Source organism: Panthera uncia, chromosome D2 (assembly GCF_023721935.1).
Source record: "Panthera uncia isolate 11264 chromosome D2, Puncia_PCG_1.0, whole genome shotgun sequence".
In the NCBI taxonomy this organism is placed as follows: Eukaryota; Metazoa; Chordata; class Mammalia; order Carnivora; family Felidae; genus Panthera; species Panthera uncia.
This window is the reverse complement of record NC_064818.1, coordinates 12,973,980-12,999,996: the sequence shown is the minus strand read 5'-3', so window position 1 is coordinate 12,999,996 and position 26,017 is coordinate 12,973,980. Positions and strand designations below refer to the sequence as shown.

Below are 26,017 nucleotides of genomic sequence, written 5' to 3'. Positions count from 1 at the left end.
TTTAAACGTTTCAATGTGTTTCTGTACAACTGAACTGTTTTAATTATCAAAGCACTGCACATATGACTAAAAACAAATGGAAACTCAATAGAAAACCAACAGCTCTTTTTCTTCCTTCCCAAGCCTCCAAAGTCTCAAAACCATGTTTTCTGATAGTATATAATTAAGAGATGTGCTCGCTTAGGAAGTTTAGCCTGCAATGAGCCATGGGTATTGTATTAATACTCCTATCTCCTGCCATACTTTCCATATATAGTTATCTTCAGTTAATTATTTAAAAAAAATTTTTTTTAATGTTTTTATTTTTGAGACAGAGAGAGGCAGAGCATGGGCAGGGGAGGGGCAGACAGAGAGGGAGACACAGAATCCAAAGCAGGCTCCAGGCTCTGAGCTGTGAGCACAGAGCCCAACGCGGGGCTCAAACTCACGGACTGTGAGATCATGACCTGAGCTGAAGCCGGACGCTTAACTGACTGAGCCACCCAGGCGCCCCTTCAGTTAATTAAATATACTGTTTATAATATACATAAATGTGGTTCACTACAGAAAGAAGCACCACACTTGACAAACTTCCTTCCTCATAGAGCCATTTCTCCAAGCTTCCAAAATCCTTCCTTTTGACGGTACATCTTCCTTTTCTAAGGCTTTTTCACATTTATTTCAGTTGCTCCATGCAGGCAAGCACTCCATCCAGTTCCCTTATTCACCGAATCTCTCTATCCTGAAGACCTACTTTCTACTCCATTTAGTTTGGTGGCTCTCTGGGTCTGCTCTAACAGCTATCATCTTAGTAATTCCCTTCATTACTTTCTTTTTTGCTTTATTTATTTATTTATTTATTCTGAGAGAGAGTGAGAGAGAGCGCGAGCATGCACAGGGGAGAGGGAGGAGGGAGGAGGGAGGAGGGAGGAGGGAGGAGGGAGAGGGAGAGGGAGAGGGAGAGGGAGAGGCAGAGGCAGAGGCAGAGGCAGAGGCAGAGGGAGAGGGAGAGGGAGAGAGAATCCCAAGCAGGCTCTGCGCTGTCAGCACAGATCCTGATGCTGCGCTCTGTCCCACGAACCCTGAGATCATGACCTGAGCCGAAATCAAGAGACAGACGCTTAACTGACTGAACCACCCAGGCCCCCCCACCTTCACTGCTTTCTCTTGACTGAGACCCACAGGTATGTGAATTGCCCATCCTCCTCCTTCTTGGTTTATTCCCAGATTGTCTTGGAGCACATCATCTAGTACTTTCCTTAAAAAGGCACAAGGAGGTAAATATTCTTTGTCCTTACGTGTCCAAATACATCTTTACTCTCAAATTTCATCGTTTTATCGATAGTTTAACCAGGTACAGAATTCTAAGTTGAAAATTATTTTCCTTCAAAAATTTGAGGGGCGCCTGGGTGGCTCAGTTGGTTAAGCGGCCGACTTCGGCTCAGGTCATGATCTCGTGGTCCGTGAGTTTGAGCCCCGCGTCGGGCTCTGTGCCGACAGCTCAGAGCCTGGAGCCTGTTTCAGATTCTGTGTCTCCCTCTCTCTGACCCTCCCCCGTTCATGCTTTGTCTCTCTCTGTCTCAAAAATAAACGTTAAAAAAAATTTAAAAAAAAAAAAAATTGAAGGTACTGCCCCTTGCCTTATAGTTTAAAAACACTACTTTCATTTATCTCCTCAACCATAGTGGTGGTTTTTTATTCCTGGTATTTTAAATTTCATAATAACGTACTGTGGCATGGTTCTTTATTCACGAATTTATCAGGTACCGGGTAGGCTCGTTCAATTTAAAGATTCGTGTCTGTCAGTTCTGGAGACTTTTCTTCTTTTAGTTACCTGTTTATTCCTCTGTCCACCTGAGGACTATTCTAGGATGATCTTAGTGATTGGTATGTATATGGCAGACTGGGGAGGACAACCCACCACCACATATACAGCATTCTCTAAGACAGACAGAACTGCCACACTCTATATAATACAGCACGGAGTGATGAGGTACAAATCAAAAAATAAATAACGTAGTCGTGAGACAGTTCATAAGAAAACTAGGGTTTCGCTTTTTCAAAATCCAACTGCTTTTTAGTTACTTATAACCAGGCATGCTGTTCCCATGGCTTCTTGATTCCTCAGGCAGATTCTAGCAGTAATGCTGGTGTCACTCTCCCCAGCGTGAAAAACAAAGATATACACACGTGAGTATCCTCAAACCACAGTGGTGTGCGCGGTTACCTGTTCATTTCTTCCCCTCTGATTTCACTATTTACTATTCAGTATCACTCATCTTCTTACATTTCTATCGCTGCTTTCTTACATTTTCTCAAAGTTTTCCTCGACTCCAAACTGTGTTGACTGAATTTTAACTTCAATGTCTAATTCTAGGTGTTTCTTGTTCTCTGTTACTTTATCACTGTATTCCGTTCTTGTTTTACAGATGCTTACGGGTTTTCTGAGATTAATAATAACCGGAGAGAACTAATATGCTTCTTACCTTCATTATCTCTCTCAAGGGTCACGCCTTCCGTCTTAGTTTCCACATTTTATGTGGGAGCTCTCCTTGACTGTTCACACTGAAGGATGACCTACTAAAACCTGACTGTATTGGTAGGGCTTATTAATGGATAAGCTTTCCATTAGGTGATTCAGCAGGGATCTAGTTTACTTGAGGGGATCTCTGGTGCCTAAATGTGAAATATTATTCTCTAGAGATATTCAATCACTCCACAGAATTCCAACAATCACCCACCCTCTTGTTCTGTTCCCAGCTCATCTCATGCCAGGGAAGAGACTCCTAGCTACCTGTGTTCTACACTCATGGGTGGCCTCAATTTTTCTTTATATATGCATGTACATATACATATGCATTCATAGCAGCAATCATTTTTAAGCTGGAAATAACCTGAATGTCTTAAATTTGATCTATGGCCAAATCAAAAATAAAATTTACCACAGAAAAGAGAAAATATGAAGAAGAGAATATGTGAAATGTTACAAATATGGCACTTGTGATGGTCATTGTTGAATTATGTACAATAGGAAAAATAATGAAAATAACCTAAACACCTTTTTTCATCAAGAGTTAAATAAACAGAGATACAGCCATTCAGTTGTATGAATGTGCTGATACGAAAAGATTTATCAGTTCTACTATGCCAAGCCCCCCCGAAAAGGTAGGGTTTTGTAGTGTTAATGATCCCATTTATAAAAATATCACATCTGTGCATATGTATATATATTTGTTTGGGATATGTATTAATGTGTTAATATGGAACATATTAATATATATTAATAATTATATATTACAACACACATATCATACACGTGGCATGTTAACACAATTTCTGAAATAATACGCTAACAAAAATAGGGACAATAGGAGAGAACAATAGAATGCATAAGCCAAAAAGCAGATGGATGAGAGTAAACAGACCCAAGCCAGCAGTGAGTAGAGCTGAGAAAAAACCCAATTCTCCATAGACTCTTCAATAAAAATTGGCTGTATCAGGTGACTGTGAAAATGAAAAGTGGAGGAGGCAGCTTAACCTAAGGAGCATCGGGTGAACATTATTCGAAAAGCATCTAGATCCCTAGGTCCTCACCCCGTGAGGTCCAACCAACACCGTGGGTTGCCAGGTGACCACTCTTCTGGAGGTTTATTTTCTGAAGATGGTGAAGACAGGATTTCTGGCCTAGGCAATGCTAAGAACTATTGAAGGCGCAGGTACAGATGTGATGCTGAACTCAGTGGGATCAGTGGACTACAACTGCTAAGAATTTCCCCTCCTTCCTTCCCTAATCCTCAACTGGATCCTAAATGCTAGAAGACATTCTCTTACCTTCCAGTCAGGGCTGGAAGACTCTTTTCTCTGGGATGCAACTGGACTAAGAAAAAGACCTAAAGACCTGACAGTAGTCCTCTCCAAAAAATGGCCCACCCAGATTACCTTAGAGTGAAATTAACTCAAAGTTGACAAGTCCCAACCATGTGCTCAAGATTCCTAATCAGGAGAAGACAGCCAAGGAAAAAGTCCTTCATAGGGAAGAGATCAAAACAATAAAGCAGGAAAAAGCAAACTGGAAGTAGCTAACCATGCAAAAGAAGAACAAAAAGTTTACAATATCCTTTGGAAAGAGCAAAACCAGAAAGGTTAAGATCTTGTACCCATCTTGAAAGAACAGAATGGTATGAGAACATGTAGAAAATGAAGAGCTCTTGAAAATTAAAAATATACCAGCTGTCACCAAACATTACGGCAGTAAATTAAATAGTTTTTAAAAGGATAAGAGGCGGGGGCACGAGGGTGGCTTATTAGTAGGCTGAGTGTCCAACTTTGGCTCAGATCATGATCTCACGGTTCGTGAGTTTGAGCCCCACATCGGGCTCGCTTCTGCCAGCCTGTTAGCATACAGCCAGCTTTGGATCCTCTGTCTCCCTCTCTCTGCCCCTTCGCCACTTGTGCTTTTCCCAAAATAAATATTTTTTAAATAATAAACGAAAGGATCAGAAGACAAAGTTGAGAAAATTTCCAAGAAATCAGAGAAAAAAGACCAAAGAATGAATAACCTCATCCCCAAAACGATAAACATATTAAAATATACTACAGAAAATGCAATACTGATATAATGGTAAGTCAAAAAAATCCAAAACAAAAAACAAGAGAGAACAGTAAAATGCAGAGGAAGAAATAATCAACAAAATAATTCAAGAAAAGCACCTGGAACAAAAAGGCTCAAGTTTCTAGAATGAAAAGAGCCTAGCAAGTACTCAAGACAGTGGATGAAAATATATCCACACAAGGCATAATCACCGTGAAATTTTAGGACATTAGAAACAAAGATTCCAGATTCCAAAGAGAAGAAAAGCCAAAAAAAAAAAAAACACAAAAAACAAAAAACAAAAAACAAAAAACAAAACACCCAAAACAAAGAACAAAAAACCTAAGTGATAAAAAACAAGTCACACAGAAAGAATCAGGAATTGTAAGAGCTCTGAACTTCGACCAGAAACATCAGAAAAGACAGGTGAGGGGCACCTGGGTGGTTCAGTCAGTTTAGCATCTGACTCCTGATTTGGCTCAGATCATGATCTCACAGTTTGTGAGTTCAAGCCGTACATCGGGCTGTGCGCTGACAGTGCAGAGCCTGCTTGGGATTCTCTCTCCCCTTCTCTCGGCCCCTCCCCTGCTCACACTCTCTCTCTCTCTCTCTCTTTCTGAAAATAAATAAATAAACTAAAAAAAAAAAAAAAAGACAATTGAACAATGCTAATAAAATACTGAAGGAAAACCATTCAACTCAGCTAAACCATGCACAGAATAAAGATATTCTCAGATGCACAGTCTCTAAAAATTTGCTTTCCTTCTCACTCACTTGTTCTTAAAAAGTTACTAGAGAATATGCTCCACCACAATGAGAGAATGCCGAGGGTAAAACAGACATGAGATGCCAGAACAAAGGAATTCCAAGGGCTCCTCTGAAGAGTGATCCCTAGAATAGGATCTCCCCAGGAAGCTATCTGTGTACCAGATGCAGAAGGAAACCAGTCCTACACAGTGTCCTTTCCAAAGAAATAGCAAGGACCACCATCACTAAGATGCCTGCTGCCACCACACTGTCCGAACGCATTTAAATAGATTTAGCTTGTCTGAACAATGTGTTGATAAAACTCCAGCTCTCCCCTCTATGTCTTGCAAGATGTTATCGGGATCAGTGGACTACAGCATTGTACCCAGGAGAAATGCTTTGCTCTGACCTGCACCTGAAAGCTAGACGTTCGTTTGGTAAAGCCTAGAATCAGAAAACACAGAGCGGCTCACTACCACCACGCTCCTGTTCGTCCTGGCTGTGGTGAGCCCCGATGTTTCCCAGAACTCCCTTCTGACCCTGCCCCACCGAATTTCCTGAGAGATGCTTCTGCGAATTCTCAGAGCAGCTGAATATGAAACCAGAATATGACCTACAGACTCCGTTCACGTAACATTCTCAGGGAGCCTTCACAGCAAGGCTTGTGCTGGCTACTCCGTGTTTTAAAAATTCATCTGCTCTTTGGAAATATGTATTTATGTTTAATATATACATATATGTTTATTCAAAAGAAAAGTTAAGGAGTGATCACACTAAAATCAGGATATTAATTACTTCTGGGGCAGAAATGCAAAATTCTTTTAAATAAATGTTATTTGTTCACCACTATGGTAGACACACCAACATTCATATTGTATTACTTAGTTATAGGTCATTCTGCCTCAAATATTAATAGGCAATAATGTTATCATAAAAGAGGATCATAATAGATGCAATCAAGATAAACAAAATTTGGTATTAACAAAAAATTCAGTGTAATTTTATAGTCTAAAATTACCTAACACAAACCATGCTTTATGTGGCAACGGAAAGGACAGTACCTGAGAAAAAAAAACACAGTACTATAGGGTAAATAATAAATTGTAACTAAAATTTAAGGATGCCTTTAGACCTACTAATAACAGAAGTACTTCCAAGCCTCAATCAATGGCTGATTTTATTTCAAGTAATAACAGGCAACAAAATTCTGGTCCAATTAAAAAACGGTACATTGCCTTTACAGAATTTGATTCGTAACAAAACACAGAGTTGCAAGCAACAGGGTATTTGTTAGGTTTACCTTGAAGTCCATTGAGGATAGAAGTAATTTCTATGGATTTAATGTGAGCTGTATCAGAGTTTTTGGCATCAGTAAGATCCAGTTTAGATACCATTTCAGGAGATGGATTTGTCTGAAAAGGTGGTTTTGACAAGCGCCGAAGTTTACAGTTTTTAGGAGAGTATTTTTCATCTCTGTCTTTTTCTTTGTCTAATTTATTCTAGGTTAAGAAAAAAAGTATGTCATGTTAGCCATAGTTTATCATGAAGTATTTACTGTAACAATGCTAATACTCATTTTAAACTCAAAGTTGTATCACATATTAAATAATATGAAAAGAAAGAATATAAGAAGCTCCTCTAAACAGCCAGAGGTGGTTTTTTTTTTTTTTCCCCCAAAGGTACTGCAGGATGAGCAAAAAGTTTTTGTCTAATATTTACATTTTAATTGTGGAAGTAAACCAGAGATCCTATGAACAATCGAGACAAACCTCATACTGCTAATAACTGGTGTTACAAATTCTTCAAAATTAAATCACAACAGGCTTAAATATCCATAAACAAATTTTCAGCCCGGTAGTTTTAAAACTTGTAACATTTTTCAATATAAAATGTGGGCTGGGAGCGACAAAATTCCAACCATCTTCATTTAGTTGACAACTGGGAATAATAACTCTGCAAATGATCTGTTGTGAAGTTAACTTGGAAGAAACCTACCTGTTCGTTGATAAAGTAACATTTCTGGAAAAAATGAGAAATTTTCTCCAATTGACTGTTTACAAATAAGAGGAGCAGAGGCTAACTAAAATATTTCCTGGAAACTATTTTTTAAATCTGGTTTTAAAATAATTTATAGAAAAAAAATCACATTTAGACAAGCTTCCTGAATGACGATGTAGAGCATGATGGTGTAGCAGACAACTCTGAAATCCTGTTATACAGGTCTGACTATAGAATCTGTGGCTATTTTCACACTTCTCCCAAATACAGTACATGACTATCACCATTCTGGATGCACAGAAGATAATTCATTGCATATTATAGATGCTTTGGGGTAATGCTTCTCCAAGGGTGGTCCCTGGACCAGCACCCTGAGTTGCAGCTACTGGGTTGCCGTATCAAAACTTGAGAACCAGACCCAATTTTACAGTGAGAAAAGAGTAACTATGTTGGGGGAAAGCTTGCACTATTTGGGGCCAGTGGCAGGAAAGTAACAGTTCTTCACTGTGAATATGAAGACTGAATTTCAGAAGAACTACTAAGCACCTCAACTATATGTTACCTAATGAATGGTCAACTTTCTAATAAAACACTTAAAAGATTTAGTCTTAGAATATATAAGAGTAAATCTATCATACATAAGAGTAACAGTAATTTCCATACAAGTTCATTAATAGAATCCCCATGGTTCATCTACAGTATGGCTCACAGAGTCCTATGAACACATCCTAAGCTACTGCTAATACAGTCAGCTAAAGATGAAGAGAAAAAGAGAAGGTACAGATAGGCTCTCGTCTGCCTTCAGATACCTTCTTTTCTTCCTCTGAATAGTTTACAGCCCTCACACTAAGCCAGGCTCCCAGCCATACTATTTTATGGCTCCTAGCTGGAGATGAGAGGGGCAAAAAGGGATTGAAATAAGTGAAATCTGGCTGGGTGGCCTTACATGATGTCAGAACTACAAAAGCCTCAAGAGATCATTTTTCCAAATGCCTTTTCCAAAGTATCATTTCCAAAATACCTTCCCATAAGGTGACAATATCGATTGTACCCAAATCTAGCACTTGATAAATTCGCTGTTTTAAGAGAGTTTTTTCATTTCTACTAACACTGATGGCATCATTTTGGAGGAAAATTTCTGCAATTAACACCTATCATGTAGGAAAAAAAGTTCTTTTAGCAAAGTAAGCACTTACCTTTATTTTCTTCCGATGTTTTATCTTTGGCACATTTTTATCAGCAGGTCTTACTATTTTATCTGCTTTAATCCACTCATCATATCTAAAATGAAAGGAAATTAATATAAATATGCAAAACATCACAGAACTATGCCATATTAAAGAAAAATTCATAAATAGAATCGTAACATTTTAGAACAGGGAAGGACCTTGGAGACCATTTAGCTCAACTTCCTGGTTCAATGAATAAAGCTACCAAGGCCCCAAAAGAGAGATCAAGTGATTTGCCCAAGGACAGAATGTCAGCTTCTGGCTGAGCCGAGACCAGAAAGACCTCCTGAGGTCTAAACTGGCACTCCTGAGTCTGCCACACCAAAGAGAAACCAAACTTGTCTGTAAAGAAACCACAATATTTTCTGTCTTTTTGTTTTGTTTTTAAGCAGCCAGTAGACAGGTTTGTTTTGGGGTTTTTTTCTAGACACATCAGGAAGCTAAGTAACATGCTCTAGTTTTACATGGCATCATGTGATAGGAGAGCATAATATTATAACTTCTGGACAATGCAAAATCACCTACAAAAAAACAAAAAAACAAAAAAAATCTTCTCATAAAACACTAGGAAAGTATTACTTGGCCAAGTTTTTCAGTATTCTGAGATGCTTCCTACATGGACAGGCAGCTAAGAGTCAACAGCGCCGATGGCCTGTCCACTCAATGTTGACAGCCTGTGTCAGTTTCACAGGGTGCAACTTACTACTGACTGCAATAAAGCTATTTCTTTAAAACAAAAAAGAACGGCAGTTTATTTTTGTAAAAACTCAGCTAGAAAGAAGAAATATTAAAAACAAATTAACTTCTTTTTATGTTTAAAAAGAAGAAATGGAAAATGGAAAACTCACTGACTTTTTTAACTCCAGAACATGAACTGAAAATGAGCTTTTAAATTAAAATGTCCTCATTATTAGAGGCACTAAATGAAGTAATAAAGGCCCTAAGTCAGGAAGTAAATGACTTGGCTCATTATCTGACGAATAAATTATATTCTTGCTCTAAAGTAGGCCTGGAAAGTATGCCTACAGCCACTCCCAGACAAAGTGACACTGGCTGGTGCAAACTACTGGCTGTGGTGAAGCTGAGGGACAACCGCACGCAAGGGATTATGTCTGTATCTGCTGGAAGCTGTTGAGGGCCAGAACAATTACAGAGAATAAGGAAGAACACAATGAGTTCTAGACAAGTCTTTACATAATCCCTGCTGGCTAGTTATGTGGCCCTTGCCAAGCCACTCTCAATATCAGACCTCGTGTAATCTGTACCAAATAAGACTGTATTAAAAAAATTAAGACTGCATATCATATAGTTTTTGAGAATCAAATATATGATAAGTACTTTGAAAAATTTTTAAACAAATATTATTATTCTACTTAACACACTCCTTTTGGTATTTATACTGGCACAGTAGCACCTACCTAAATATTTACAGTACTTTTAATTGCCCAGGAATACTGAAAACTGCATTATGCTTGAGATGAAAGCAATTTAGTTCCTACCAAATTTGGACTGAAGGTGGAAAATGAACAGAAAATATCTCTGCCCTCAGCAAAGTTGAATATAAATTCCCAGAAGTTGCTCTGATTTGGATATAGTTATGGAAGTCATTGCTGTGGACTTTGTTTAAAAGAAAACAAAACAAGCTTCCTGTCTTCTTATGAGATAACTAAAGGTAGTTCATGATGGTTCTACATAACACCACATGAGCTAAACAAAGATATCGCAGTTTTTAGCTTTCTTAATTGAAGACATCTGTTATGTAGTTAGTTGTACAGTATCAGACATTTCTCACTACCAGTAAAAACACTACTCTATTCAACTTGGGTTTTTGACATGAATTATATTTCAAATTAGAGCAAAACAGTAGCTTTCGACTTAGGATCACCACCATGAGATATTGTGTATTTGCATACATTACATGGAGCACCAAATACATCAAACAAGCAAAAAAAAAAAAAAAAAAAAGTTATTGTCTCCATGGTTGAAATGTTCACTGTGATAGAGGAAGACTTCTTTATGACTCAGAGATAATGGATGTTACTTAAATTCTCTTAGGAACAGGGTAGGAGAAACATATACATAAATAAAACAATGGCTACCCCCTTGGTACAGGCTGATGCCCACTGCGTAAGCTCAGTTTACAGATGCTATCTGGTAAATCATTTTCTCCTCCACCCAATTACAAAGTAAGGATGCTATAAGAAGACTGGCTATCAGAAGAACTTAAAGTAGCGAGTTTGGACGGGGAAAGACTGTTGGACCAAGCAGAAAACAAAAAAAGAAAATTCCGGAATTAGATGAAACAATCTACACACACTTCTAAAATATCTGAACCGCAGTAATTAAACACTATGGTCTCACTATTTTGGATGACAATTTCGTTTTAAGATAATGAATATTCTGTATGGCTTTGGGAGATGCCTTGGAAAATTCTTTAGATACACTTCCTATTGAAGTCATTCCATGGTAACTTATAGTCCTATAAGTATTAGCTGATATCATTTCTCCATTATTTGCCTCTTTCTGTTCTACTTTCTCAGTGCTTTTTGTCTGCTCAGGCATTCCCCCATTCTGATACTATTCTTGTAGACTTTTTTTCTTTCCTGCACCAGATTTATTCTCCATTTTTATAAAATGTAGTGACACAATATTATTATTGCTATTATAATTAATAGCCTCTGGAACTAGATCGTGCCTTAAAAACCAATGAATTTAGTTCACAGATTCAGAAAACTCTAACCATGGAAGAAAATGGGACTTTGCAAACAATAGGCTTGCAAGAAAAGCACTCGGTAGGGAGTTAGAGAAAAATGGGAAAGGGACAGCCTCTTAAAACATTCTGGTCAATACCAGAATAATGATTGAGGGCACACCAGGTCCCATTCAGAGAAAGCACAGAGAAGAGTAACAGACCAGCATTAGGAAAAGCCGCATTAGGGGATTTTGGTTAAGGGAGGGCTTTCAAATTCCAAAGCCCATACCAAATGGAAGCTGAGACTGCAGACATAAACCTTAACCCAGACCAATCCTTCAAAACTTCATGACGCTCTAAATAGCACTTTAGTTGCTTGATTAATCGTACAAGGGAAAAAAATATCAGCGAATAAACTGATCATTGTATTTTAAAAGTAAGAAATGTTCCTTCCCTTTACATAATCACTCAAGAGTATCATCCAAGTGTTCCATTTCCTATACAGAGGACTTTCAAAGAACAGGAAGGAGAGACACATAAAGTCATGTGGGAGAAAAAACAAAAACTGGTGCTGGAAAAAAAAACAACAAAAACAGCAAAAAAAAACCCCACAACACTTCCTATAGACACTAACTTATGTAAGGAAGAGGCCAACTCAATTTTTATTTTAACTAGTGCCAGTTAATTTATTTTTATTTATTTTTTTCTTAGTTTTTCTTTTTTTTTTTTTAATGTTTATTTATTCTTGAGAGAGAGCATGAGCAGAGGAGAAGCAGAGAGGGAGGGAGACACAGAATCTGAAGCAGGCTCCAGGGTCTGAGCTGTCAGCACAGAGCCTGATGCGGGGCTCAAGCTCACTAATGGCAAGACCATGACTTGAGCCCAAGTCAGATGCTTAACCAACTAAGCTACCCTGGTGCCCCGCGTGCCAGTTAATTTAAATAAAGAGGTAATATTAGTGGGTCAAGATACTGATTCCCTATCAACTATCAAGAATAAAGACTTGAATGAAGAGCATTTAGTTCAGAACTACAAGAAGTTGATGCTGTTTATTCTATGTAAACTTTGACTTTTAATACAGTATCTTAAAAAGAGACTCCACGTGTGCTCTAAGTAGCACAGAAGGAATCAAGAGCACATATTTTGACGGGGTCTCTCCACTAGTAGGAAGAACACTACTTAACAGATATCTAGGGTAACAGGTCTTCAGAGAAACCACTTTCTATCATTAAATACCTAGACTTCTCTTCAAGGCTGGTAGGACTGTAGCCGTCAGCTACCACATTTAGTAACAATGTAGTTTGAGAACCAGGAGAGAAAGAAGGCGAAGCGCTGGGCCTACGAACAAAATGACTTGCACCTTTGATCCAAACAACAGAGTCCTAAGAGAATGTCAAGAAAACCAATGGTCTGCATTATTGATATAAACTGTGCTGCCTTTAATTAGACATTACCTCTAGAAATTAGGATGACAAGATAGTAATGGAGCTCTCTGTGACAGAAGGAAATAGAGTTTGGCATGGCACAAAGAAAAGAGGATTACTGAATTCTTCCCTTTAAAAGCAAATACTGAGAAACTAAGAAAAACAAATCCTGAAACAAATATTAAAATGCTGAATTAAAAAAATACTGAATTAGAAAATAAAGTCTGTCAGTAATTAGACCATACTTTTTCAATTATCAATAAATCACTGTAATTAATGTATGGAACCTACACAGGTATCTCATCTCGTATTTAACTAGAGTATTAAGGAAAATATTTTCAGAACACACGCATGGCGTACCTAAGGATATTTCTATTGAGACCATCGAGTATTCAACTAATGGAACGAACATGAAAGGAGAGATGCACGAGCAACTCCTTTAACTTATAAAGGTCTGCTCCCTGCTCTGTACAAAATGATGGAGCTGGACCAGATGACCCCGAGAGCAGAAAGTAAGATGAAACGCCAAGACTGAAAGTACGCTCGGGGACTTATTCGTTTGATAAAGACTTCCTGGGGAGCTACGCACTGGGCATTCGGGAATGGTGTAGTACAGCTTCTTCCCACAAGGAGCTGACAGCGAAACAGAGAACACAACCCTAGGCGGTAATGACAAAAGTACCAATACAAACCTTCTGAAAGAAGCCACATAGGTATTTGAATTTTTTAAATGTGTTGAATTAAAATATTCACACAAAGCTAGAAGGAACCATTCAGAGACCGTAACATACTTGCTCTCACCAGAGAAACACAGCTTTCTGATTTTTGTTTGGATGTGTTGGCAAATCATCTAAGAAATCACTTAGTAATAATAAAAATGGAAAAGAACATTAATCAACCAGATGTAAGAAAACCAAAATGGCTACTGTTGCCCACAGCAATTTAGATTTGGGTTCTTCTTAACCCCAACCAAACCACTTTCAAAGAAATATTATCAGTGTGTATTAACATGTACCCCAAAAGACATAACCTTAGAGATTAAAAAAAATAATTACATGCATAATAAAGATATTTTAAAAATAATTTCACAAGCAAAACCAAACTGCCATAATATTTAAAAGCTCACTATATGTATACAGATTATAAAAAAGAGAAAATCTAAAACCCGACCATTAATTTAGGTAAAATATTAAAGTCATCTGTATTTTGTTTTCTGTAATGAATAGACTCATTTAATAACTGCTGAATAATATGCATTTTATATCTTGCCTATCTTTATACAAAAAGGTAATCCATGTCATACAACAAACTCAGGTCTCAAAAACCTTACATCTAAAGTGGAAATTTAGGCAATCTTAGCAAGGAAAGAAAATTTTCCCTCTTAATGGTTAGAGTAAAAAAATTACAGAAAAAAGTTAAGTATGACACTGTAATAGGAAAAAAGACCAAATCATATGAAAAACAGCAATAGTTATTGATCATGAACTTTATAAGCCACTGTATCGATATTTACCTACTTTATGAATTATCTATAATAATCTGAATTTACACATATATTTTTAATCTGAGAGAATATATAAATCAAAATTTATGAAAGACTCACCGAACACAATTTAATGCTTTCTGTCATGTACTTTAAGATATGACAAAACAAAAATAAAAGCATTATCTTATTGAAAAAATAAAATTCTAAGCATGCTATTAACATTTCATATTTCCACATCATGTAACACTTCATGTTAAATCCACATCAAAGACACAGGAATGGTGTTCATCATAATAAAGAACAGAATGACAATAACTTGAATATTATAGCATAATCATATTTAATATTTGACACAAACAGCCTAAGTGCATGGCATAGTAATTATATCGATTGGTTTTCCTAAAGAGTTTAAGTCTGTAAAATGAAACAAGGTATAGGTCTTTAGGCAGAGGGAATATGTAATGTTAAGAACACATCACAGAATACTCTATCAGGCTTATAGAGATCACTACAAATGGTTAACAACTGTGGCACTTACTGTATTTTGTGGCGCAGATACTGACTTTTAAAAGTACCTTAAAAATTGACTTTATTAACATTTGATAAATTTAAAGGATTAGGATTTATGTACAGTTAGAAAAATATACCAATGTACCTACCAATCTACAAAACCACCAAATGAACAGGTCCACATTTACCTTTTACCTTAAACGTACCTGCCAATCTACAAAAAAATAATGAATGGAACAAGTCCAACTTAGTAAACATTCGAAGTTCAACATACAAAGAAGGAAAGCCCACCTGAGTGCAAAATATCCAAGTTACTAATCTTTTTTCATGAAGGAACTATTTATTTTCACTCGCACTGAGAAACTAGAGTCAACTCAAAAGTCTTATTTTTTTTTTTTTTAATTTTTTTTTTTCAACGTTTTTTATTTATTTTGGGGACAGAGAGAGACAGAGCATGAATGGGGGAGGGGCAGAGAGAGAGGGAGACACAGAATCGGAAACAGGCTCCAGGCTCCGAGCCATCAGCCCAGAGCCTGACGCGGGGCTCGAACTCACGGACCGCGAGATCGTGACCTGGCCGAAGTCGGACGCTTAACCAACTGCGCCACCCAGGCGCCCCAAAAGTCTTATTTTTAAAGTATAAACTATTTGTATGTTCATTTCATTCCCTGCTTTTAAACTTTATTTTAATTTTCTCTGCATGTATGACTGTCTGATACAAATCATTTGCATACTGCATAAGAATTTTTCACATGAGTGGTAACACAGCCCTTTGACTGCCATGGTACTTTTTAATTTGAATATGCTTTACATCATAAACATAAGTTGAATAAGCTGGGGGACTGTGACAGGGGGCTAGGGAAGTGAGAGTTTGGAAAAGATGACAATGAGGGACCAAGAAATAAAGAATGGGACACAGGAGGAAGAACATGCGAAGGGAATTGGACGGCCTGGTTAAAAAGACAGGGGTAGGGTGTCTGACTCCTGATCTCGGCTCAGGTCATTATCTCATGGTTCCAGAGTTTGAGCCCCTCAGCAGGCTCTGCGCTGACAGCATGGAGCCTGCTTGGGAGTCTGTCTGTCTGTCTGTCTGTCTCCCTCCCTCCCTCCCTCCCTCTCTCTCCCTGCCCTTCCCCCATGCACACACACACACACACACTCTCTCTCAAAATAAATAAACTCAAAAACAAAACAAAAACAAAAATGGAGCAATGTCCCCTCCCAGCCTTCTAAAACAAGTTTGCTGATATTCACTTGTAAACCCCTGTCAAATGATCTTCATTTATAGTTCATTAACTTTCACACTACAGCAATAAAGCAGACAATTTCCAAGACGGTTTTGCTTTCCTTTCTATCATTACCAGCATAATTACTTTAAAGCACAGGAACAGAACAACTCTGCACTCTTTTATCAACATTCCTAAGTCCATTGGCATACCCAATGAAAGTATGGTAGGGATCAGATGACATGAAAGTAAAAGAAAAAAAAAGAAGTAAGGACATAAAATACTCTGAAGGTGGAAGGAATATGAATATGGAAGAAATTAATCTGAAGTGACATAAAAATTCTTAAAGGGACAAAAGACAGAGTAGAAGGAAAGTCGCATCAGGAGTATTTCCCATCAGATTCACTTTAGTCTCACTCTCAACCCCATTTCGGCTGCTAATTAGGAGATGGGCTCTTCATATGACAAAAATAATAAAAAAAGAACTATCATGCATACTTTTATAAAAATTAAAATGGATTAAAAACTAAAGTATTAGAACTAAAAGCATAGGGGCACCTGAGTAGCTCATTCGGTTAAGCATCTGACTTCAGCTCAGGTCATGATCTCACGGTTCATGGGTTCCAGCCCCACACGGGGCCCTGTGCTGTCAGCACAGCCTGCTTCGGATCCTGTCCCCCTCTCTCCCTGCCTCCCCCTCCCCCACCCCACCCCCTCCCCCACCGCTCACTCACGCGCGCGCGCGCTCTCTCTCTCTCAAATCAATCAACGTTAAAAAAAAAAAAAAAGAACTAAAAGTATAAAATTCTTAGAAGAAAACACAGGGCAATGTTCACAACACCAGATTTAGTGATGTTTTCCAGGATACACCACCGAAAGCATGGGCAACAAAGAAAAAATGGGTGAATAAGGACTTTATCAAAATTTAAAACTTTTGTGTATCAAAAGACAGTATCAAGGGAGTGAAAAGTGAATTCTGTGGGTTCACAGAATGGGAGAAAATATCTGCAAGCCATGTATCTGGGAAAGGATTAATATACAGAACATATGAAGAATTCCTACAACTCAACAATAACAACAATTCAAAAATGAGCAAAGGGCTTAAACAGACATTTCCCCAAAGACATACAAATAGCCAATAAGTATGCATCACTAGTCATTCTAAACATGCAAATCAAAACCAAATGAGGGGCGCCTGGGTGGCTCAGTCGGTTAAGCATCCAACTTCGGCTCAGGTCACGATCTCACAGTCTGTGAGTTTGGGCCCTGTGTCGGACTCTGTGCTGACAGCTCAGAACCTGGAGCCTGTTTCAGATTCTGTGTCTCCCCCTCTCCCTGCCCCTTCCCCGCTCATGCTCTCTGTCTCTGAAAAATGAATAAACCTTTCAAAAAAAAATTGAAAAAAAAAAAAAAGAGATACTAAGTTAGCTAATAATAACCATTTTTTTAGCAACAGAAAATAACAAATGTTGGTGACGATTTGGAGAAACCAGAACCCTAATACAATTCTGCTAAGAATGTAACATGGTGTAGCCTCTGTGGAAAACAGCTTGACAGTGCCTCAGGACGTTAAACAAAGAGTTCCCACACATAAAAGCATTGAGAGGCTCCAGTGAGGGAGCCAGGCCACATCTGTCCCAATCCCCCATTTGTGTCTGTATTCTGTAAGTATCATTTTTGTAGACTAGTTCCTTTGATCTGGATTTTAACTCCTGCTGTACTTCTATTTTCTTGCCAGGAGGTCCAATTTAGTTCAAGATTTATTTGCTACTTACAGGCATGTACTTTTCTAGAAGTGGTAAGGGATATTAATGGAATGAATATGGAATTGGGATTACTTTTCACGTTTTAAAAATTAAATGCTCTTTTGTACTGGGAAGTAATGTGGTCCTGAGGTCCCCACAGTCCTAAGTGGAAGCTATATTCCAGAAGGTCAAAACCATTTGGCTCCGAGAAATAATTTAGAAAAATGCAGTTATCAGAAAAGTGATTCAAATTAGGGCTGGAAAAATAGAGATAGAATGTAAACAAGTTAAAATGGGTATCAAAGGATAAAAGGGCACAATTATAAGGAAGAAAACACACAAAGACAAGAAGAGACAAAAGAGGATGACTGAGGAATGGCAGAAAAGGAAAATAAACAAGAAAAACAGTTGCCGCTGCAGCAGCTGGAACACAAGTTAACATGTCACGGAAGGAGCGATCAGCAGGGTCAGATGCCACTGTTGAGGCAAGCAGCAAGAGGTCAAGAAATAAGGACAGAATTCAGTCAGATGGGGGTCACTGGTGACAGTTTTGGAGGTGTGACAGGGGCAAAAGCCTTACTGGAGTGGGCTTACACAAAACAACACGAGAGAAGTCGGCTGCTCAAATAGTCTTGCTGGATAGAAATACAGCAGAGAAATGGCACAGCAGGAAAAGCAGGGGGAAGGTCAAGTGAGCTTTGAGACGGGAGAAATCCCTGCAGGTCCAGACAACAATGAGTTAGAACAGAGCGAGAAGCTGATGACAGAGAGGGGGAAGAAAGGGAGAATTTCTGAGGCCCCGGCTCTGATTTAGGCAACAAAGCACGCACTCAGAAGACCGGCTTTAGACAGCGGCGCGCCCGATCACCGATGACTAACGACCGGGCGCAGAGCGTGGCAAGGGAGGCGGGTAAGAAGGTGGAAGTCTGCAGAAATTCTCTCATTCCAATTTTTCAGTGAGGTTACGAAGCAGGGATGGGGAAGAGATCCTGGGTATCTGAGGAGATAAGAAGCAGTATGAAATAGTCTTCAGAGAAAGTAAGAGAGGGGATGGAAGGGGGACATACCTTGGCCACTTAAGGTTCACAGTCATGAATTTAAAGTAAGTCATTTTGCTTTCTCCAGCCAGGGTGAGCCGCACAGGTGCAGGCCAGGAGCACGAGTGTGAGATTTAATCGGTGTTCTAGTGGTTCTGTCGAGCAAGGATTACAAAGCAACACAAGAGCAACAGAAGAGCGTGGGGGTCAAAAGAAATGACTCGAAGGGGTGACTGAAGGTAAGTAAGCCAAGGGGAGGGCTGAGGGTATTAGGAGGGAGGGGTGGTGGGATGGATGGGTTGTAAATCCTGGGGGGCGGGGGGGGGGGGGTAGTTCCTTCATCTGGACAATCAATGCCTTGACGGGAACCATTTCTTTGTATCTCTGTTCAAGCATAGTATTTTGCATAGGATACTGAACTTATATATGCCAAATAAAAGAATAAATGTTTGTTAAAAAGCAGTTGAATGTTAGCACAAGGTAGGTTTGAACCCATTTGTGAAAGCGTTTTACTAGTTGTCCCCCGCCCCCCATCTCTTCAAAGGAGGAGCCAATTCGCTTCGAGAGACAGAATTTTTTTTTTATGTTTTGGTTTTGTTTTTGAGAGAGAGACAAGAGCGTGAGCAGGGGAGGGGTGGAGAGAGAGGGAGACACAGAATCTGAAGCTGACTCCAGGCTCTGAGCTGTCAGCACAGAGCCTGAAGCGGGGCTCAAACCCACAAATTGTGAGATCATGAGCTGAGCCGAAGTGGGACACTGAACTGACTGAGCCACCCAGGCACCCTGAGAGACAAAATATTTTTTAAAGGAAATACACTTTTATTGCCAAGTAATATCTTTAAATATAACTTATCTTATTTTTAGTTTTCTAGAACTTATAAAATGGAGTAGAACTAATTTGCTAATTAGAAATTTTACAGCTGAAACTTTAGTGTTGCTTTTCCCTTTCTCTTTTACTTGAGGGTATCCTTTTCATGTAGTTGATGAGCCTTAATATAAAAAAAAAATTCTCTAATCAAATTCCCAACCCCTTGATTATGGAAAGCCAAACTGGAAATGGAGAAAAACAAATCAGCTTCAATACATGATAAAACACTGATGCATTTTAAATTGCAAGCCAAGTTGCCCAGAAAGCTGTAACACACTTGGCTGTGTTTGGGAACGAGGATAAACCCAACACACACACAACAGAGATTGCAGCAGCTGAATTTCAGAGTGTAACTTTATTTTCAAAACTCAATCCCACGTTTATGGCATGAACTTAGAAGCGAGAACAAAGGGGATCAATTAGCTAATGAACTAAAAACTTCCATAAAGCATGAACATCACGCAGAGAAAACAAGCAGAAAGCCTACTATGAAAAATTACTGAAGTGTGATTATAATTTTTAAAAAAGTATAATGTCTTTTAAAAGACTACAAGAGAGGGGCGCCTGGGTGGCGCAGTCGGTTAAGCGTCCGACTTCAGCCAGGTCACGATCTCGCGGTCCGTGAGTTCGAGCCCCGCGTCAGGCTCTGGGCTGATGGCTCGGAGCCTGGAGCCTGTTTCCGATTCTGTGTCTCCCTCTCTCTCTGCCCCTCCCCCGTTCATGCTCTGTCTCTCTCTGTCCCAAAAATAAATTAAAAAAAAAAAAAAAAAAAAAAAAAAAGACTACAAGAGAACATACTACAATATTACTAGTTGTCTTTCTACTTTTATGTATTTCGCCAGTTTTCTAGAGTGGATGCTATTTTTAGAAGAGTCAAATACAATTCATAAAGAAGCACTGACTTCCTCCAAGCACATGGCAACCTAGTGAAGTCTACTGTGTTGGACAATAGTTTTATATATGGTCACCACACCCGACAAATTCTGTAGCACTATTATGCCATTTATAAGCCATTATGTGGTTTAAGATCCAGAGTTCTGGCTATTTCCAGTAAATCTGATGTAAGCCTGTAAAAATGTGTCTTCTTGTGGTAGTAAAAATAAATTGGCCCAAATACTATTCTTTTGTGTAACGACAATTAACATTTTTCAAATGTGAAACAGGGGTGCAAATGAAAATTGTACCATTGGAAAGGTTTACACAGCATTTTAGAAAAAAGGTAAAATGTAGAAATTACCAGAAAAATAGCATTTTTTAAACTAAGAAAGATAGTCTCTTATTTTCTTTACGAAAAATCTGTTTACTGGAAAGTGACCTTTCAGATCAAACAAAACTCACACAAATAGCTCCACAAGAAGTTTCTTAAATTGCTATAGTAATGAATGACTGCCACGGAAGATAAAACTATTTTCATGAACCTTCATACATAAATCTTCATGTCTAATTTCACATCTCTTAAGTGTAAATTCAAAGATCAAGCTGAAGATCACTGAAACCACAGGAACACAGTTGCAGAACTGATGAGGATTTGTTGCAGTCCTCATTAGATTAGCTTCAGACATGAAGGAGCAGCAAAAATCATAATTATTGCTTATTCATCAATAAGAGATTCTGGTTATTACTGCAGAGAGAAATAGGACTATTGTTATACTGACTATGAAAATTAACTGCTAATCTACAGAAGTACAGCTTTCTCTATGCTGCTGGAGTATGAAGAGATTCACTCTACAGGTCTTCGTCAAGTTGGTTAGTGTTCTTCTTTTGAAAGTTCAGACCACACAAACGCTTGAGGTGTGAGGAGTAGATGGCATCCTTCTCAGTGACATCAGCTTGTCTTGTTGAACTAGGTCTCGTTTTCTTTTCTGTATTATTAAAAACTTGAAGGTCTCAATTTAAAGTCTTCCCTTACCATCCCAACCCCTCACCAAATTCAAAGCTAAAATACTGACATTGTCTTTCTGGCCCCTAAAATCCAAGTGTTCCGATGGAAAGATGACTCTTTCCTTCACTCAGTCTTTTCTTAAACAAACAGAAAGTTGTGTCCTACTTGCAGAATCATTTTATGAATGTCTCAATTCTTATACTTACTAAGCCTCTTTATTTAATAGAACAATAGAAAATAATCAAGCCCTGATAATGGTGCAAGTTCTGTCACGAAATACAAAGCATTTAATAAGGCCACTAGAAAAACCACCTCATTATACAAACTAAGGGCAGAAGAACTGAAAGGAGAGGTAAAAGATGATGTGGCTCTTACATCTCTTGTGGGCATTACTCAGTGATTATTAATTTTTCCTGATTCAATTTTTTCCTTCCTAATTTTAAACTAACGTATTCAACATGTACACTCCAGGCATAAATGGAACTCCCTCGACATTTATATTATGATGATCATTTAGGAAGATCAAAATGATTAAATGTCAAAACTGGGCAAAATATTCTCATAGCAGCTATATCTGAGATCTCCAGTATTTTCCGTTGAACATGATCATCAATAGCCAGCCCTTCAGGTAAGGAAAATCATGCACCACAAAAGCAGCCCAAGAGCCAACAGACAAAAGGATAAATTACACATGGTGTTAAAACGGACTCTTCGGAAAAGCTTATGTTACGGGACAACACTGATTGATTAAAAGTACTCTTAAAATCCCAAACTTGCTGGTTAGAAATAACAAAGAACGAGTCCCCAAACAAAACTTCTAAACATTTCCTTATGACTTAAATTGTTATTTTCTTCCAAGCGTCAGAATGGATCAGAATTGCACTTTTCTCTAAGTAAGAAAGGTAATCAGATTAGACGTGCTTCTAGAGCTTCCTATTGCCACAGCAGGACAACACAAAATGGACTTTTAAGAAACAGAGGCTATACAGTTTTTCTAAGAAACAGAAATTGAGATGATGTTTTCCGAACACCTTTCTAAATCACAGAATACAACTGAAATAAAAAGCACGGGAACTGTATTCCTCCTTGAAGATACTAGGCACACCACGAAACCACCATTTCTAACTTCTGTGGTGAATTTTTCAAGGGCAACAACGCTATCACAAGCTGCCTTTCAAATAAAGTGTCAAAGATTCCAAAACGAATTTATAGTTTTTCTTAAAAGATAATTTAAGTGACCAGATCCTAAAACAGACTTGCCAATTTTGGATGAAATCCAAATACAAAATTTCTCTGGATGAACCAAAGAAAACTTGTGTAAGAAAAGAAGCGAAGTCACTGAACACCACCTAAAGCCAAACCTGAGTCTTGCCTTTCATCCCTAGGGTTATCAACAGTCAGAAAGCGCACCCTATTTTAGTTAAGCACGCTTGCTTATTGCACTTCCACCATATCGTCTCAAATATACAAATGACTTTCTGAGGCTTCTGAACAAGACTATGATCTAAGAGATGTTAATGAAGAGATAAAGGCCCTCTTAAAATGGCCAATGCATCTTAAGAAATCACGACTTTAAAATCCCTGCCTCCTGTAAGAAAGACACGTGGCAACTTCAGATTACAAAGAAGAGGTTACTGTGGCAATGCAGTTGAAAACGCGAGAGAGAAAGAAGCCTGGTCATTAACTCATAGACATGAAGAAGCTCAAAACTCTTTTAACTTTAAAAAAGATTTTTCTACTTAAATAAATTTAAAAAAAAAAAGATTTTTCTATCATTTCACCAATAATGTTGCTGTCCCTGTTAATCTTCATGTATAACATAAAAGTCAACTGTATAGATATCAGTTTTCTAGACCCTAAGGGTATCTTCTAAGTATTCAAAACAGTAAGTAGGAAGTGACTAAGCGAGGCATTTACATGCTGAAATCTACAGATTTTTTATATGGTACTATGACCTCAATCAGAGTAACTAATACGTCTGTAATTCGTCAATTAACTTTTAAAATAGAAAATTATTTTAGAAGTGTTTTTAGGTAGTAATCACTAGCTGAAACTCAAGTTACCTCACATTCCATCCGCAGTAATGCACCAAGTAAAGGACCTCTCCACCTTCGACATCAGAATCTTTAATACTAGCTTCATACATTTTTTGATTTTTCCCTCGTCCATACCGCACTTGGACTTTCATGCCTGGTGGATAGCATTCAAACTCCTCGTCCTCGTCGTTGTCATCATCCTCTTCATCCTCTTCCTCCTCCTCCTCCTCCTCTTCTGCTTCTTCATCATCTTCATCTTCCTCTTTATTCGTTTCATCTCTTGAAAGGTTTAAAAAATTGCAGTTAATAAAAGACACTTCATAAGCTTTTCAGTTCCAAACCACATAAACTGATAAAAATCGTGGCTGTGATTGCTCCGGGAACGGCAGGTTCCATGTGCATGAAATTCTGGGTTGCAATGTAACATTAAAAACCAAAACTGTATAAGATGACTGTGGTTATAGAGAAATACATTTAGAGGAAATGAAGATTGAAAAATGCATTAAAAGAAAATTTCCAACAGCCAGAAGAAGAGAAGTTGTATAAGAAACTATTAAGGTCAACTTTAACAACTTTTTCATGGTTTATTATGAAAGTGTTTTACACAAACGTGTTGACAAAAACACAAATCATTTACACCTCATAGCCATTTCCAGACTAAAAAGTATTTTTTATTCAAGTATTTCCAGCCCCGGGGTGTTGAAAACAAAAACTTTTACTAGCCAACAGCTAGTCTTATTGAGTTCAAAAGGTGCTCCAACCAGAATTTCAAATGTTATGCTAACTGAAATATCATTTTACCTTTCACAGGACTATTTGACTAACTTCACATCAATATCACATCATTTTTTTCTTTCTATTCTTCTAAACTTCGCTACAATTTCTGTTTCTTTACCGCGTATAAAGTCTTTTACCGACTCTCTCAACTTCGAAGTTCCGATGAAATAAGACAGCCCAAGTCCAAGTAACACAAAACTAAAAGTGAAATCATTCTAGAAGCAGCACTGCAACCATTTCAGTCTTCTCAGTATTGTGCACTTTTTAAAACTGAGCATTCGCATTCATTTTATATTAGCCACAAATCCATATTAAACAAGTTGGAGAAAACCTTCCAAACACTAGATTTAGTTTTATTAAAAGACTTCAATACGAAATTCAACTATATTTAGTCCCAAGATAAATACTATGTATTTACCCTGCACAGCAGATAAAAACTATGTCTATATTTAGTACAATAGTTTTCTCTCAAAAAGACTCCATCACTTTAGAGCTGACAAATAAAGATTATAAAACAGAAACTACATGACAGTTACATAATTAAGCTTTAAAAGTTCATGAATGTAATATTTATATAAAAAGCCTTTTCCACTGATCATTTGTTTCATAATCTTATACGCAACCTTTTTAGCAATGACATACTTTATCACTCCTAATTATGCAATCACGTAAGCAACAGAAACAATCCATAGTAATACGAGCAACGCTAAAATGTTTTTTTATTCTCCTACCTCTTTCCTTCTACATTGTGAGGCAGGAGGGGCGAAGGGAAGCCTAACAGTCTGTGAAATTAAGTGTAAGTTTACAAAAGTAACAAATGCATCAGTTTTCTCTGAAATACATCACAAAGTCTACAGAATCTCAAGAATTACTTCTATTTTTAAAGACTCATTTATATTCAAATGAATAGGTACTTCAAAATTAAGACCTAAATAAACCAGCTATAATTGGAGATAAAAAACTAGAACTCTATTATTAAAAATACATGAACATGTCTGTACTGAAGAAATAATTATTAGTAAGGCTAAAATATCTAAGAAATTACCAGAGAGGGTATTTTGGATGATAAACTATTATTAACAACTTTAAATAAATGTTTATATGTATTTAAAAAATTAAAACAGTTAAGACTTTTTTTGGAAAGGATATTCCTTGTTTAAATCATAAACTTGTATCTCTGTGTATCAGGGAGAAAAGGAAGTGTATTCTAGTGGCCACGACAAAAGAAGTTGTTTATTATGCGCCAAAGATATTTGTCATGTACCTCAGAATGATCATATCAGAGAAAGGAGAGACACAGAATAAAAAATCTAAGAGTTTTTAAATGAAAACAACTTCTAAATTGTGTCTTACATTACACAATGCTCTGAGCACAACTGGTTCATGCCAGTAAGCACAATCCCACTTTAGTGCAGCCTGGCAGTCTTTAATTTTATCTGGAGTAATACTCTAATACTCTGTATTAATAAAGCAATCAAAAATTAAAAACAAAAGTTTCACACTGAGTGTCAACCTCAGACACCAACCAAATGAAAAACACTTAAAAAGTGTACTAAAGTTTAAAGAAGCAAACAACACAATTGCTATCAGTCAAATAAAATATTCTACTCCTTTCTCTAATAATTCACTGGCAAAATCAAAGGTAAAACGCACTAAATCAGACATAGAATGCCAACAATGATACCTTCTGGAAGTATAAAATGTAATCAGCATATAGATTTTTAAAAATTAAGTTGATGTGGATCTCTCTCTCTGTCTCTCTCTCTCTGTCTCTCTGTCTCTCTCTCTCT

The 26,017-nt window shown here is 37.7% G+C and overlaps 1 protein-coding gene across 4 annotated transcripts in view; it reads right to left on the bottom strand.

The window, feature by feature from the left end:
• Nucleotides 1-26,017, bottom strand: part of ARID4B (AT-rich interaction domain 4B) — a 152,813-nt gene that overhangs the window by 17,151 nt on the left and 109,645 nt on the right. For 3 of the 4 annotated variants that reach the window (XR_007460679.1, XM_049644967.1, XM_049644969.1), the window contains exons 17-19: nucleotides 23,478-23,729; nucleotides 8,512-8,596; nucleotides 6,618-6,816 (exon numbers count right to left, since the gene is read on the bottom strand). Coding sequence is in view for 3 of the 4 variants with exons in the window: in XM_049644967.1 (XP_049500924.1) it covers nucleotides 6,618-6,816; nucleotides 8,512-8,596; nucleotides 23,478-23,729 (536 nt within the window). In the remaining variant the exon portion in view is untranslated. The remainder of the gene's footprint in view (nucleotides 1-6,617; nucleotides 6,817-8,511; nucleotides 8,597-23,477; nucleotides 23,730-26,017) is intronic. The other variant, XM_049644968.1, reaches the window with a different exon arrangement.